We start from the raw sequence: 13,211 nt of genomic DNA on the forward strand, positions 1-13,211 counted from the left end.
ATACCCTGATTTCTTTCAAGAAACAGCTGGATGAGATGCACAGATCAATCACCTGCGAACTACTCGACAGTGACTGGTCTGCGACATTCCCGTGTTCTTGTCTTTGACAGCCGTTATGACGGGGCACAGACAATAAGGACAGAAGACCTCGGGGGTCTCCTACGAAATCTCTCTGCTTGTATAAGACTGCGCTCTGAGGGGACGATCACGATTTTAAATCAGAGGGACTCTTTCGGAGGAAAACCGAGCCGGCGCTCGTCAGGTGAGCATCTTTCTTGATATTTCAGATTAAACAGGAGCCTCCATTTCACGAGCGATCGCATTCATTTTCTCTGATTTTGCCCACAGTCCCGCGTGCTCTTGAGGCTTGAAGAAACGAAACGTGTACAGGCAGAGAAGAGGGAGAATCAATCGATCCGATAATCCATCGATCCCCGTGAAGGATTATTCACAGACCCACAGAACACAGCCGTGCATGAACTCCCACGTCAACTGCTCTCAATCACCAGCGCCTTACCCCCCTCCCCCGTCCTGCGTTAATTGGATCATCCCGAGCGCCTCAGCCCTTTGATTTCCAGTGGCGTCCCGGGCCCCCGGCACGTACCACTTCCCAGGCCGGGTGCGACGCAGGGGTGGCGAGGTGAGGAGGGCAGGGAGAGGCATCGCGCGGCTTGAATGAAGTGATGAAGGAATGGGGGGGGGGTGACTGCTGTAGATTCATAAGCCCCCACCCCCTCCTTCCCTCCCCCTCTCTCTCTCCACCTCCGAGGCTCAAACGCTGCTGAGCTCGTTATTAGCGGTCCGGACTCCGGCGGAGACGCACGGCTCAGCCCAGGACGGAATAGCGGGACAGGACCCGCCGCACCTGCGCGGAGAGTTTCGCTGCCAGACCTCGGCTTCGCTTCGGGCGGGAAGAAAACGGGCTGCGTCTCGAATCGAAGAGCTCCCCAAGGCACGCATAGATCGAGTAATCAGGTGAACGATTCAGGTTCGAATTCTGAAATGAAAATAAATAAACCGACCAATTAGCAAGTAGCGTTTCGAACAACCGGGTGCTGCAGGTTCTGAATCATAAGAGAAACGCGCAGACCCCGGGCACGCCAGATACTGGGAAGGACCTGACGCTGAAGACCGCTGTGTGTGAAGATGCTTTTGGAGGACGGGAAAGCATAAGACTGCCTCTGCGGTGAACACAGCACGGCGATCCCTCACACCCCCCGGTTTCTTTTGAAGATTATCAGAAAAAAATCGCACCCGCATTGAAGAAGAGCGTGTTTTCCTGCCGCTTGTTACAGAGCCGAGAGCGAGCAGACGGACGGACCGACAGCGCGCCGCAGAGCCGGACCGTCACGACCGACAGCGAGCTGCTGCGCCGCTTGGGTCTCCAGAGCTGACCTGCGGCTCGGCTGCTGTCGCGGGCTGCCCTTCCGCCTGGCCAGCCGGCGTGCCGGAGAGGAGCCGCCACCTCGCCCCCGCCCTTGCCCCACGCCAGTCGCCTTCGGACCCGACACCGCGCGTCGCGCCCCGCGGAAGGATACATTTTTTCCAATAGAAAGCAAAGAAACGTCACATCTGTCAAACGCAGCCCCGGTCTGCCACGATGAATTACTTGCGTCGTCGACTGTCGGACAGCAATTTCATGTCCAACCTGCCGAACGGCTACATGAGCGACCTGCAGCGGCCCGACCCTCCGCAGCCCAGCCCGGCGGTGTCGCCCGGGCCGCCCGAGAGGCGCCAGTCTTCCAGCCAGTCCGCCGGCTCCGGCTTCTTCTCCTCCATCTCCAACGCCGTCAAACAGACCACGGCGGCCGCGGCGGCGACCTTCAGCGAGGCGACGGACCGAGCCACCGGACCGTCGAGGGCCAAGATCCTGCTGGTCATTGACGACCAACAGACGGACTGGTAAGGCGCTGCGGCTGAAAGGGCAAATGTCGTTGCGTGAAAATGAAGGCATGCGTTCTGTTACAACCCAGAGCAGAGGGGATTCGGCGTGGAGGGACTCTGCGGTCCTGTAAACACGCTGCAGCCTCACCCCCGCCATGACGGGGGTGTATCTGTACCGAGAGAGGCGAGTGCTGGAGCTGGGAATGGGGCATCTCTTAGTCTCGGGGTCGTCAGGCAGGGAAAAAAACGAGCCGAACGGGGGAGAAGCCCAGGGCACAGTTTTCACAGAAACTGCTTTTAGACTGAAGGTGCACCTGCGAAGTGGTGGTCACAGGATCAGATTAAGCAGGAATATCCTCCTGCTCCTCTGGTGCTGTGGTCTCGGCGTGTCGGTGGTCTCTCTCGCTCTGGTTCTCAGGCCCGCCTCTCTTCCGGGACGGTTTGCCCAGAGCTGTTTCCCAGCGTGCCTGACCGCTCCGGCCTGCCGCTCTCCTGGGATCGCACCGGGTCAGGGCCCGGGGGCCCGGCCTGAGCGGCTCTGCGTGAGTCCCGCCTGCAGGTGGCGCTGCTGATGAAGAGCGGCTCGGTGCAGCCAAGCCCTCTTCAGCACAGGGTGCCCTGAGCCTGAGCCTGAGCCCTGGCCAGAGCGCTGGAGTCATCACACCAGCAGGGCCGGGAGGACTGCAGGCTGTGTGGCTTCACTGGTGCGTTACTGACCTCCCGGACACGTTCTGCGTGATTCCTGGCTGTTGGTGCAGTACCGCTTGCACAGAGCTCTTCAGGGGAACGTCCTGTTGGCGAGCGCAGGGCTGAGATGAAACCCACTGGTTAAAACGGGTCACCTGAAGCCGGTTTGAAATGATTAGCCTTGGGTCTTGATTCATGCAGTGACTGATGACTGAGGAACTGAGGGATTGGCCGGCTGCAGTCTGCACTGATGTAACACCAGGACACCAACATGCTGAAGCAAAGAAAAGCTGATAGATAGGAGGGCTGCGGGGAAGCAGTTGAGAGTTGCACCGTGTTCTCTTTTCCATGCTGGTGCTAGTGCAACGTTAATGTACTTCCATGCGTTTCCTCTCTTGAACTTGTTTAGGAGCCACTCATGACGCAGCTCTGTTCCGGCACTGTTAGCTTGTTATCATGCAGGTGGAATTGGCACAGGGTCATCAGAGAGGACACGCGCAGCGTGGTACAATCTAGCAGGTCAGGAATGAAGCCTGACAGTAGCGCAGGCGGCAGAAAGCAGCTCCTCTCAGGAGGAGGAGAATTAAGCCCAGCAATGGAGTGCATTGTGAAATTCACAGTTGTCTGCCCCCAGGCCAGTGGAGTTGCATTACAGAAAGAATCCAATAACTGTCTTTATTGTCGCTGGAACAGAACTGTCCCCAGAGGCACTGATAAATGAATTTACCCAAATGACACTGGCTGCAGTTAAAGAAATCCTCTGACTGTCAAAACCCGTCACTTATCTGATGGCTGTACTTATGCAGCAGCCAAAGGACGTGACTTCAGGAATCTGGAGACACTGGCCGAGGAGCTGACTGAGGCAGTGAGGCTGTGTGCGTTTCTCTCTGCTGCTTGGGTGATGCAGCCCCGGACATGGACTGATCTTAAAATGAGAAACGCGGTGTCATTTCCTCAAGAGTCGTAAAATGAAAGTTTGTTCCACGGCTGTGAGTCTAAAATCTTATATAGTATTGATTGAGCACTTTCGCAAATGAGTCGTGAGTCTGAGTGGAGCTGGGTGGTTTAGCGTGGTCGATCTCCAGTGAGGATCGATCATAGCTGCGCTCGTCTGTGCAAGAGCCCGGAGATCATCGGTAATCGGTAATCCCTGCAGAGCTGTGCTGGTGGAAGGGTGCCCAGGCACGTTAATGACGCTTCTACTAGCAGATCAAGAAAATTTTGTGTTTTTTTTCCAAGTTCCAGCAAAATTGCACGACTGCCCATAACAACAGCAGTTCACTGCATCAGGGGCTGCACATATCTGAATTACCCAGCAGTCTCAAGGCAATTGCAAGGCCACTGGCCTGACAGTTCTGTCCTTCCTGCTGCAGAGAGCGCAGGGTGCGAATGCTTTAGGGAAACACGGCCTGCCTGGGAGAGCTGGGTGAATCATGCCTGCTGGTATCAGGGGGTCGCGTGGCCTGAGTGCACTGCCTTCTGCATGTGTATGAGTCAGCAGTCCGAGTGGGCATGGCTGACATATCCAGAACAACAGAAGAAAATTAAGGTCATCGATCTTTTTTGTTACTGTTTCCAGCTTGGATTGTAGCATTGCAGGACAAATACTTTTTTTTTAATTTAAAAAGCTTTTCAGCCCATCACCGAACATATTGTAAATCTTCATTGCTGGGTGTTCACAAACACTGCCAAGAGCACTTCGGTATGATGGAAGAGAGTGTCGATTTATGAAATCACCACACTGTTTCAGTCCGTTTTAATTAGTTGTTCTGATGGAATCCAATTTGCTGTCACGGTAACCCCCTGGAGTCTTCGCAAAATAGGCCAGTTATTAACTGACTCTACAGTGGGGCTGAATATGAGAGGTCAGTCTTCAACTAGACGGAGTTAAAGTGATGAAAGGCACAGCGCCTCTCGGGGGCTCGCTGTTGGAGCAGGGGTCCGCAGGCGTCCTGCAGTGATTTAGCTCGCAGTCAGGCCAGCAGAATCGGCTCTGAACATGGCGATGCAGAAGCTCGCGGTGCCCTCTAGGGGGCGTTGGTCTGCACTGTGAGGTGGAACCTCTCTCAGCTAAGATGAGTCAGAAAGTTAGAGTCCCCGTCTGCTGTAAGTTAATGGTTTGAACAGCTTCATACCTTTAGGTGTTCTAATAATTATGTATGCACCAGCGTGACTGTATTACCTAAAGTAATTTAAACCTGGGAGCCAGAAATAACCCGATGCTCTGTTGCTCTCTGGAGAGACAGCGTGTGTCTGGACTGCAGAACGGCAGGAGGGGGCTGGGGCCGCATGGGGCCACTGTGGTGAGCACGGTTGTCTCGCGGCTCATGGTTCGAAAAGGAGCCGGTCTGTGTGGAGCTTGCATGTTCTCTGCGTGCTCACTATGTTTTCTGCAGTCACTGCTGCTTCCTCCTCCATCTGCAGATGTGCAGAGCAGGTCTGCCTGGCTGGCTGCTGGAATGTATCCTTACCGGGGGTCCATCCTTATCAGGACCCCAAGAGAAGGGGAGCTGGGCCCCCCAGACCTTTGTTCTTTCCCCATCTGGAGCTGCTCAGCTGCCCTTCTGCCCTACAGTGGGGCAGTTGGATGCCTGATCTTAATATCCTGTATTTCCAAGCCTACATTCAGCAGCAGGCAGTGCTGATTAGGGCTGTGTGTGATATCTGCTGTGGCTTCAAGTGTGAAGAGTGATTTCAAGGTGGCTCTGAAGAGTCGGGGTGAGGGAGAGGGGGTCAAACCATGGCCGGAAACAAGGAATTCAATTGTGACCTTTTTCCTCCGGTCTCACTGTTGGCAGTAAAATGTCTAAAGGGGGAGAGGAGCAAAGTCTGACAGGATCTTCTCAAAATGGCGGCATGATGTGTGAGGTTACTGGAGTGTTAAATTCCCTAAGACCTTTATTTTTGTACAGCGCCCTTCGTGATAAGCGCTTTGATAGGCCACCTTTAATGGTGCTATATAAAATAGTTTTTTATTATTATTATTAGAGTGCTGATCGAGAAGTAAAGAGAAAAGCAGTAGGGCTTGAGAATGCGATCTACTCCTGGTAATTACCAGCTACACAACAATGCAGGAGGAGTAGGATGAAGGCAACTGGGCTGCATGTAATTGGACTGACACCCAATGGCAAAGTCTGCACAGACGCACAGACGCACAGACGCACAGACGCACAGACGCACAGACGCACAGACGCACAGACGCACAGACGCACAGACGCACAGACGCACAGACGCACAGACGCACAGACGCACAGACGCACAGACGCACAGACGCACAGACGCACAGACGCACAGACGCATTCTGGGCAGAGCAGCAGGTGCAGGTGGCTCCAGGAATCTGCACTTGTCCCATATTGACCATCTCGACTCCATGAAAGACACAGGAACAGGATGTTTGTCAAGTGGCAGCCGCCTCAATAAAATCAAAACACAGCTGATGGCAGCTGCCCCCGTTTAGACACTGAGTGCCTGGAATAACTGGGAGGCCAGCAGGTTTAGTGCCGTGATTAAATCAGCATGAGGCTTTTGGGACTGAAATGGAGTTTTTAGCAGCAGGAGTGTCAGCCTGCTGTCCTTCACCAGTGGCAGAAAAGCACTCCGAATTGCTGCTGCTGCTGGAGTGGCTGAATGAAATGATCCCGTGATTATGCAGACCCAGGGGAAACACAATCCGCTGTTCAGATTCATCCCTGTTCACTCCCGGCCCCATGCCACTCTTACAACAGGAAGTACATCCGACAAGCGAGTACAACACAGGAGGCACGCAGGTCAGATTGACTGTCTTGAACTGGTCCAAAGCCACACCCTGTGCTCTTGGGTTGCAGTGGCAGTAGCAGGCCAGGCGCATGAGTGACTGTATACATGAGTGTATTGAGGATGCCAGGGCCTCATGTCCCACATGGCCCAGTGCTGCAGCAGGACCGCTCTCAGCGGAGGAGGCGGACAGTCTGTCCCACGCTCCATTCTGAGACGTTGTTGGTCCCTCCGGTGGGTTCCTGTTCTATTATTCTATGAGTGCATGTTGGTTCAACATTAAGATTCTGGGTAGTCCCAAGTGGCTCAACCAGTAAAGGAGCTCACCTGAGTGCAGGCTGAGCTCTGTGACCCCGGGTTTGAGGTGGGGCTGCGTTACTAGCAGACTGTGACTGGGATTCCCCACGGAATGCTCAACTGGCTGAGTGCTGCCGAGGGAGGCTGGGATTAGTCAGACAGGGCTCCGCAACACAGCGCCCCCTGTGGCTCCCGGCCTGTCAGTGCGGGATGCTCCTCTCCTCCAGTCAGAGCTGGTCCTCACACAGCGCCCCCTGTGGTGTGAGAGGAAGGTGGGGAGTCGGAGGGATCGGCCTGCTCTTCCCCTCTCTCTCCTGCGGTCACAGGGTTCATAGTCATGAGCTGATATAACTTGAAAAATGCATAACTGGGGATTTATATACTAAAGATAATTGGTGATTTTAAATTTGTCTAAAAATGTAATAATCCTCCTGTCATATGTAGAACTAAGTCACCCACAGTTTACTCTTGCCTTATTCAGCAATTTAAATTTGAATGAGAATGTTCCTCTGTACTCAGAGGAAGGTATTCATGACTGAAGCCAGAATGCCCTGAAGAACATGTAGACTGTGCCTGAGCTCAGAGTGCCCTGCGGTCTGTGTGAAGATCTCATCCCTTCAGCGAGAGGTACAGCACTGCGCAGAGCTAGCACAGCCCACTGACAGAGCTGAATTACACCTACTGTAAAATCAGTCCGCGTCGCCGAATAACAGCTACGTGCTGACAGCAAGCCGGTTGGATAAAAATGCTGCAAGACCTCCAAGCATCTCTGAAGTGAATGGAGGCAGTAACGTCCCCAGCTGGCGTCCTGCAGGAGGAGGAGGGCTGCATGCCCAGTTCCTCCAGCTCACACTGGTCACGCTTGGTCGGAGTTTCCAACCAGCAAGGCAGCAGGACTGAGTCGTTTGAGCCAGAGACTCTGGAACTGAATTTCCATGGTCATCTACAGGAAATGGCTTTTCTCCATTCTGCTGGCGAGGAGGGGGCAGTGAGACACAGTGATCGGGAGGTGCGCTCTGTCGAAGGCAGGGATGAGTGTTTTAGATTTGTATAGGAGCAGCCGGCCCCGAGCATCTGCGATCACGCTAAAATCACAGACAAGGGGTCACCGCGGAGCGGGCTGGGCAGGGACAGGCGGTCTCTGCGTGCAGCGGGGCTGGCGCCTGGCCCGGTGCAGAGTGGGGGTGTCATGGCGTGCGCGCGGTGGGAGAGCGAGATCTCGCACCATCTCGGCGTCGGCGCTCAGCAGGCACGCCTCCTGCTCCTGGGACTGCTTTCAGCTGCTATTCTGCTCTGCTCCTGCGGTACTTCCCTCTGTCTGAATTTTACCAGCACCTGCGGCTGTTAAGAGCTGTTCTGGCAGCAGTGATGGCCTCCAGAATCTTCCCTCAAGGCTGCGATTAAACCGTTTGTTCCCCAGGGTCTTTCTTAACATGGATTTAGCCAAAAACATCTTTGTAAGAGAGCTGTTCAGTGAGCTTTAAATAACTAGCGCCTGGTGCTGGCTTGCACACAAGTGTCTTCACTTGATCAAAACAGAACTGATCCAAGCGCTATCCAGCCGGCATCTTTTGTCATGTTCTGCAAAGTTCGTGGCTTAAACGCCTGGTTGGGGAGTTAAATCTGCGTGACGGGGTCACACGGTCGTTGTGGGGGACCGTGCTGTGCGACTGTGAAGCGAGTCCTTGCCTCTTGTTTTTACACCGAGGCCTCTGACAGCTCTTTAAGAAACAGAATTTTCTGGGAAGGGTGGGGAAATGTCAAGTCTCAGAAATCGAGGAGATTTAGTATGGAAAAGGGGCCCCCAGTAGACTCTCCAGATTCTAGGTTTACTTTTTAGTTTTTCATTCACTTTCAAAGGAAGCCCACATATCAGCATTTTCTCAGTATGTACCAGGCGCCTTGAACGAGTGTGAGGAATTGTGTCATCTCTGGATTCCTTATTTCTCAGAAAGAACACAGCCTACCTGGAAGCCATAAGTGTCAAAATCCACACTTTCCATTGTCTGGAGTCACTGAGACCCTAGAGCTGGCAGAGAACAATGTTTCTGGTCTGAATCACTGCCGTTTTACAAGAAATCGCTTCAAGCTTTCTCTGTAGGTGTTCATCAGCAAGTTTCTTTGCTTCTGAAATGGTTTTAATGCCAAACTGCTATGAGCAGGTTGGTGAGGAATTGGTTTATTTTCAAGTCAGTTTAGTTTCTTGGATTGAGCATTGCATGGGTTTGCTGCAGAGAGGTGATCCCTCATAATCTCGTCCTGGAAAAACTGCTGTGTCACACTGGGAATGGAGACTTGCTAGATTAAGATGATCCCAGCAAAAAGAACACAGAAAGCCCACAGATGAGATGAGTCCCATCTGGTTTTGCCTCTCTGTAGTCCCACAGCCTGTACTGGCTGTACTGGGAGCAAACCACCCTAGAATGGAGCTCTCCTCAAACTCGTGAAAGGGACAGTTTGCAGTGTCCATTTGAAACTCACCCACGTGTTTGTGGGAGGTGGGTTTAAACCAAGGAGTGCCCAGAGAAGACCTGAGCATGCATGAGGAGAACATGCAAACTTCACACAGACAGGCTGTCCAGCCTGGAATTGAATCCAGGACCCTGGAGCTGTGAGTCAGTAATATGTACCCCCACGCTACCATGATCCCCCAAGACAACAGTGCAGAGGTCTGAAAGCAGGAAGAAGCATGCCTGGAGAAGCTAACTAACCTCCCACAAGTTTCAGTCTGCTCAGCATCTTATAGCACCCTCCCCTCAGCGTAGTGAAGTCACGACCTGGACAGAGTGCAGGACGCACGGAGAGCAGGCGCAGGCGGACAGCAGAGGCAGTGGACACAGGCTGTGGGTTTGAAGGTCCCGTCCTGGGACTGGAAGCTGGGATCGAGGGGTCCATATGGCCTCTCCCCAGTCTCGGCTTCTCCCACAGTCAGGTACTTAAACCGCCATCTGTCTCCCAATCTAGGACAGTCTCTGCTGCCGCGCGGCGCTTGGCCCTCTTGCAGGATCGTCGGGCCCATCGCCTCTCGGCAGAACTTCTGAGCCGCTCCGTGTGACCCTCAGGGTCCAGCGAAAGAGAGACCAGCATGAATATGGGGGCTCTGCCTCATGCGTCCTCTGGGGGCGATGATCAATAACGGAAGGTGTGAGCTGTGGTGGCTGTGGAGCTGATTGGAGCCACAGTTGGGCCCCGCCGGGCCAGGCCAGCCCACCCGCCGCTCAGAGAACAACGTGCTCCCCCCAGAGAGCAGCAGTGACCGCCTGTCCTGCAGGGCCGCCGCTCCCTTCAGGCGTCTGTGGGGGGATGCAGCTCCGCAGGGAGGAATCCGGGCTCCTCGTGGTTTCAGCGCTGTGTGGACGGGGACAGACGCCACTGGCGACTCCGCGAATCCGTCCCTGAAGACTCGCTCCGCAGCCGCCTGCGGGAGGAATCGCCCGGCTCGCTTCACACACGAGCTTCTCCTGCCTCTTCCTTCCTGTGCAGAGACCGAGACAGACGACAAGCTGGTGCCCCGGGCCCGTCTGCTGCACCGCTTGCATTCATCTGCTAAATCGCTTATTAAAGAACACGTGGTGCTGCGGGGCAGGCTCTGGGAGTGTGTTGAGATGAGTGTGAGGTCTGGGCTCCAGTCCGGGAGGAAAGCTGGGGGCGAAAGAAGCAAAGTCAGCTTGGGCGTCTGCTCTGCCAGAGCTCTGTTCTCAGACTCAGCAGGGATAGTCGGACCCTGGAGGGCGTGAGTACCAGTGGTCAGTATAGCTGCCTCGCAGTGCTGGGGCCTGGGTTCATTTCTGGACCTGGGGAGCTGTCTGCGTGGGGTTTGCATGTTCTCTTCACACGGGAGCCCTGTGATGGTCTGGGGTCCCTCCAGGGTGCAGGTGTACCCTGCCTTGTGCCCGCTGCTGGGCAGGATAGACTCTGGCTCTCCCGCAACCCTGAACTGGAAGAAACGGTGAGAAAATGGAGGGATGGATCTAGGAACTTTTTTGTTGAATCTTATTACGTTTTGTGTGATGTGAAGGTCTTGCCATGCAATCGTTTTGAACCCTCTTGCAATCAAAGCAAGGGGTCAGTGCAGAGTGACTCCAGTAGCTGTGACTCGGACTCTGCTGTATTTAAATCACTTGAGCAGTTACAGCCTGTATCATTGAAACAGCCAGTCTTAGATGCATTCTAGCTGGTTACCTGCTTAAGTGGAGCAGTTCAACAGCTTCTCCCAGATCGTCAGGTGCTGCTGCTTGAAAGTGACTTTGAAAACCTGCAGACACACTGACCGTCCCTGCAGGACCAGGACTGAACAGCCCTGCTGCAGACTCACTGACCGGCCCTGCAGGACCTGGACTAGACAGCCCTGTTGCAGACATGCTCACTGGCCCTGCAGGAGGTGGACTGGACAGCCCTGCTGCAGACACACTGACCGATCACACAGGACTGGACAGCCCTGCTGCAGACATGCTGACCGGCTCTGCAGGACCTGTAATATCAGTCACTCGGAAAGTGAAATTTGTTTATCTTTGCTGATCAATACCCTGCTGAGATGAAAGTGGTTAACAGAAAAATGTGATTTGTGGGTTTCAGAGATTTCAGTGGAAGACATATGGTCCATTAAGGCGTATTTTATTCTGTCCCTGGGCCCGGGTAATTAATTCCATCTGTCTGCAGATCCAGAGGCGAATTTTTAATGGATGTTCATAGCCTATGATTTTTAAAATAATTCTTCAGTTGTGAAGCCCGTTGTAAAAACCTGAGACTAGAAAGATTCAGTAGGTTTTCCTTAAAGGAACAGAGCACAATCCAATGAAAAAGACATTTCCCAGGCCTTTAGCCAAAGCCTGTACCACATTCAGGGCATTACAGACCAGTTTCCTGCTCCCACTGTGATCAGCTGCGCTGCGTGTAGGCTGCCTTGTTCTCCTCACGAGTATGCTGTGGATTTACTGTGGTTTCTTTAGGCTTCCTCATGCTGTACCAGACCCTGGGATATTAGATATTGCACGAGAGAGACCAGCTGAGACCCCAGCCTGTGGGCGGTGTGGGAGTGAGTGGTTGTAGGAGATGCACTGCAGTCTCCTCCATGTTGTCTTTTCAAAGAAGATTACATACGCTTGCTGATAACGTTAATAGCTAAACAAACTGGCATGAATGTAGATCGCCATTTGCCTGGATGAATGTGATGACGGGTTTGAAATTTGCATTGAGTGCTGGAGATCGAAGTGATGCAGCAGCTGCTTATTAAAGTGGGGGAAATTCCAGCTGTCAGATTACTGGGCCCTCAGCTCTGGGAGATGCATCTTCAGCTACAGGAGACTTGGGCACCTCTGCACCACAGCGTTGTAACCCCCCCTCCCCACAACTCAAGACCCCGCCTGTGCATCAGGTCATTCCTGCTTTGGCCTCTGGTGATTCACTCGTGCTGTTTCTTCATCTGGGCTCTTCGCCAGTGGCAGCTCTGCTGAGCTCAGGGATGGATCACTGCAGCGCTGGGGTGCGTGGACAGTGCTGGACTGTAGTGGACAGTGCTGGATCATGCTAGAAAGTGCTGGACTGCAGTGGACAGTGCTACTGTGCCGGACTGTAGTGAACTGTGCTGGACTGTAGTGGATAGTGCTGGATCATGCTGGACAGTGCTGGACTGTAGTGGACAGTACTGGATTATGCTAGAGAGTGCTGGACTGCAGTGGACAGTGCTACTGTGCTGGACTGTAGTGAACTGTGCTGGACTGTAGTGGATAGTGCTGGATCATGCTGGACAGTGCTGGACTGTAGTGGACAGTGCTGGACTGTAGTGGACAGTGCTGGATCATGCTGGACTGTAGTGGATAGTGCTGGATCATGCTAGAGAGTGCTGGACAGTGCTGGACACTGGTGCTGACCATGCTGCTGTCTTCAGCATTGTGTTCCTATTCCCTATGGTCCTGTGCACTGCGGGTATCTGGTCTCAGCCTGTCTATAGGTGTGAGCTGGAGGCTGTATGAGCGTGCCCTGTCTGCAAAGGAAAGAGTAAAGGTTAATTCCACGGGGAGATCGTGCTGTGGGGGAGAGGGGGATCGCGCAGGGCTGGAGGGGGCTGTGGGAGAGAGGGGGACTGTGCTGTGGGAGGAGACGGGGGGGAGGGAGGGGTGAGTCAGTGACTGCGGTTACAGAATGTGACTCAGTCAGTGCTGAACGCCTGTACAGTCCCTCCCCCTCCTCCCCCTCTTTCAGGGGCTCGACGGTGGGAGCGACCACAGCTGGCTTCTCCCAGGGGCATGCTGGGGGTGCTCGCCGCTATCGACTCTCCAATAATCTGTTGTGCTGCTCAGTTAAGCTCGTACTCCGCATTCCCAGCTCATACCTGCAGCTCTTGCAGAGCATCTCTGCCCTGGATTCCAGTGGAATGGGATTTCAGGATTCCTCCCACCACGTGAAATATCCCTTGGGGCTCCGGCTTCCCGTGTGCGGGAATTTCCGAGTCATTGTGCCAGCAGCCTCCCCCCCCAAAACAGAGGAATTTGTTGTCAATTCTTGGAAATCTTTTAATTATACCCATTCCAACCACTGTCTTCGGAAGTCTGTTCCGAGTGACCGAAGGAAAGGTATTCTAACCTAAACTG

The 13,211-nt window shown here is 53.8% G+C and overlaps 1 protein-coding gene across 2 annotated transcripts in view; it reads left to right on the plus strand.

Moving 5' to 3' along the window:
* The first annotated feature begins 360 nt into the window (after positions 1–360).
* The window catches only part of syn1 (synapsin I), a 66,444-nt gene continuing 53,593 nt past the window's right edge, over positions 361–13,211 (plus strand). The window contains exon 1 of one of the 2 annotated variants that reach the window (XM_069184864.1): positions 361–1,902. In XM_069184864.1, the coding sequence (XP_069040965.1) occupies positions 1,601–1,902 (302 nt within the window). In that variant the 5' untranslated portion in view covers positions 361–1,600. The remainder of the gene's footprint in view (positions 1,903–13,211) is intronic. The other variant, XM_069184873.1, reaches the window with a different exon arrangement.

Source organism: Lepisosteus oculatus, chromosome 2 (assembly GCF_040954835.1).
Source record: "Lepisosteus oculatus isolate fLepOcu1 chromosome 2, fLepOcu1.hap2, whole genome shotgun sequence".
In the NCBI taxonomy this organism is placed as follows: Eukaryota; Metazoa; Chordata; class Actinopteri; order Semionotiformes; family Lepisosteidae; genus Lepisosteus; species Lepisosteus oculatus.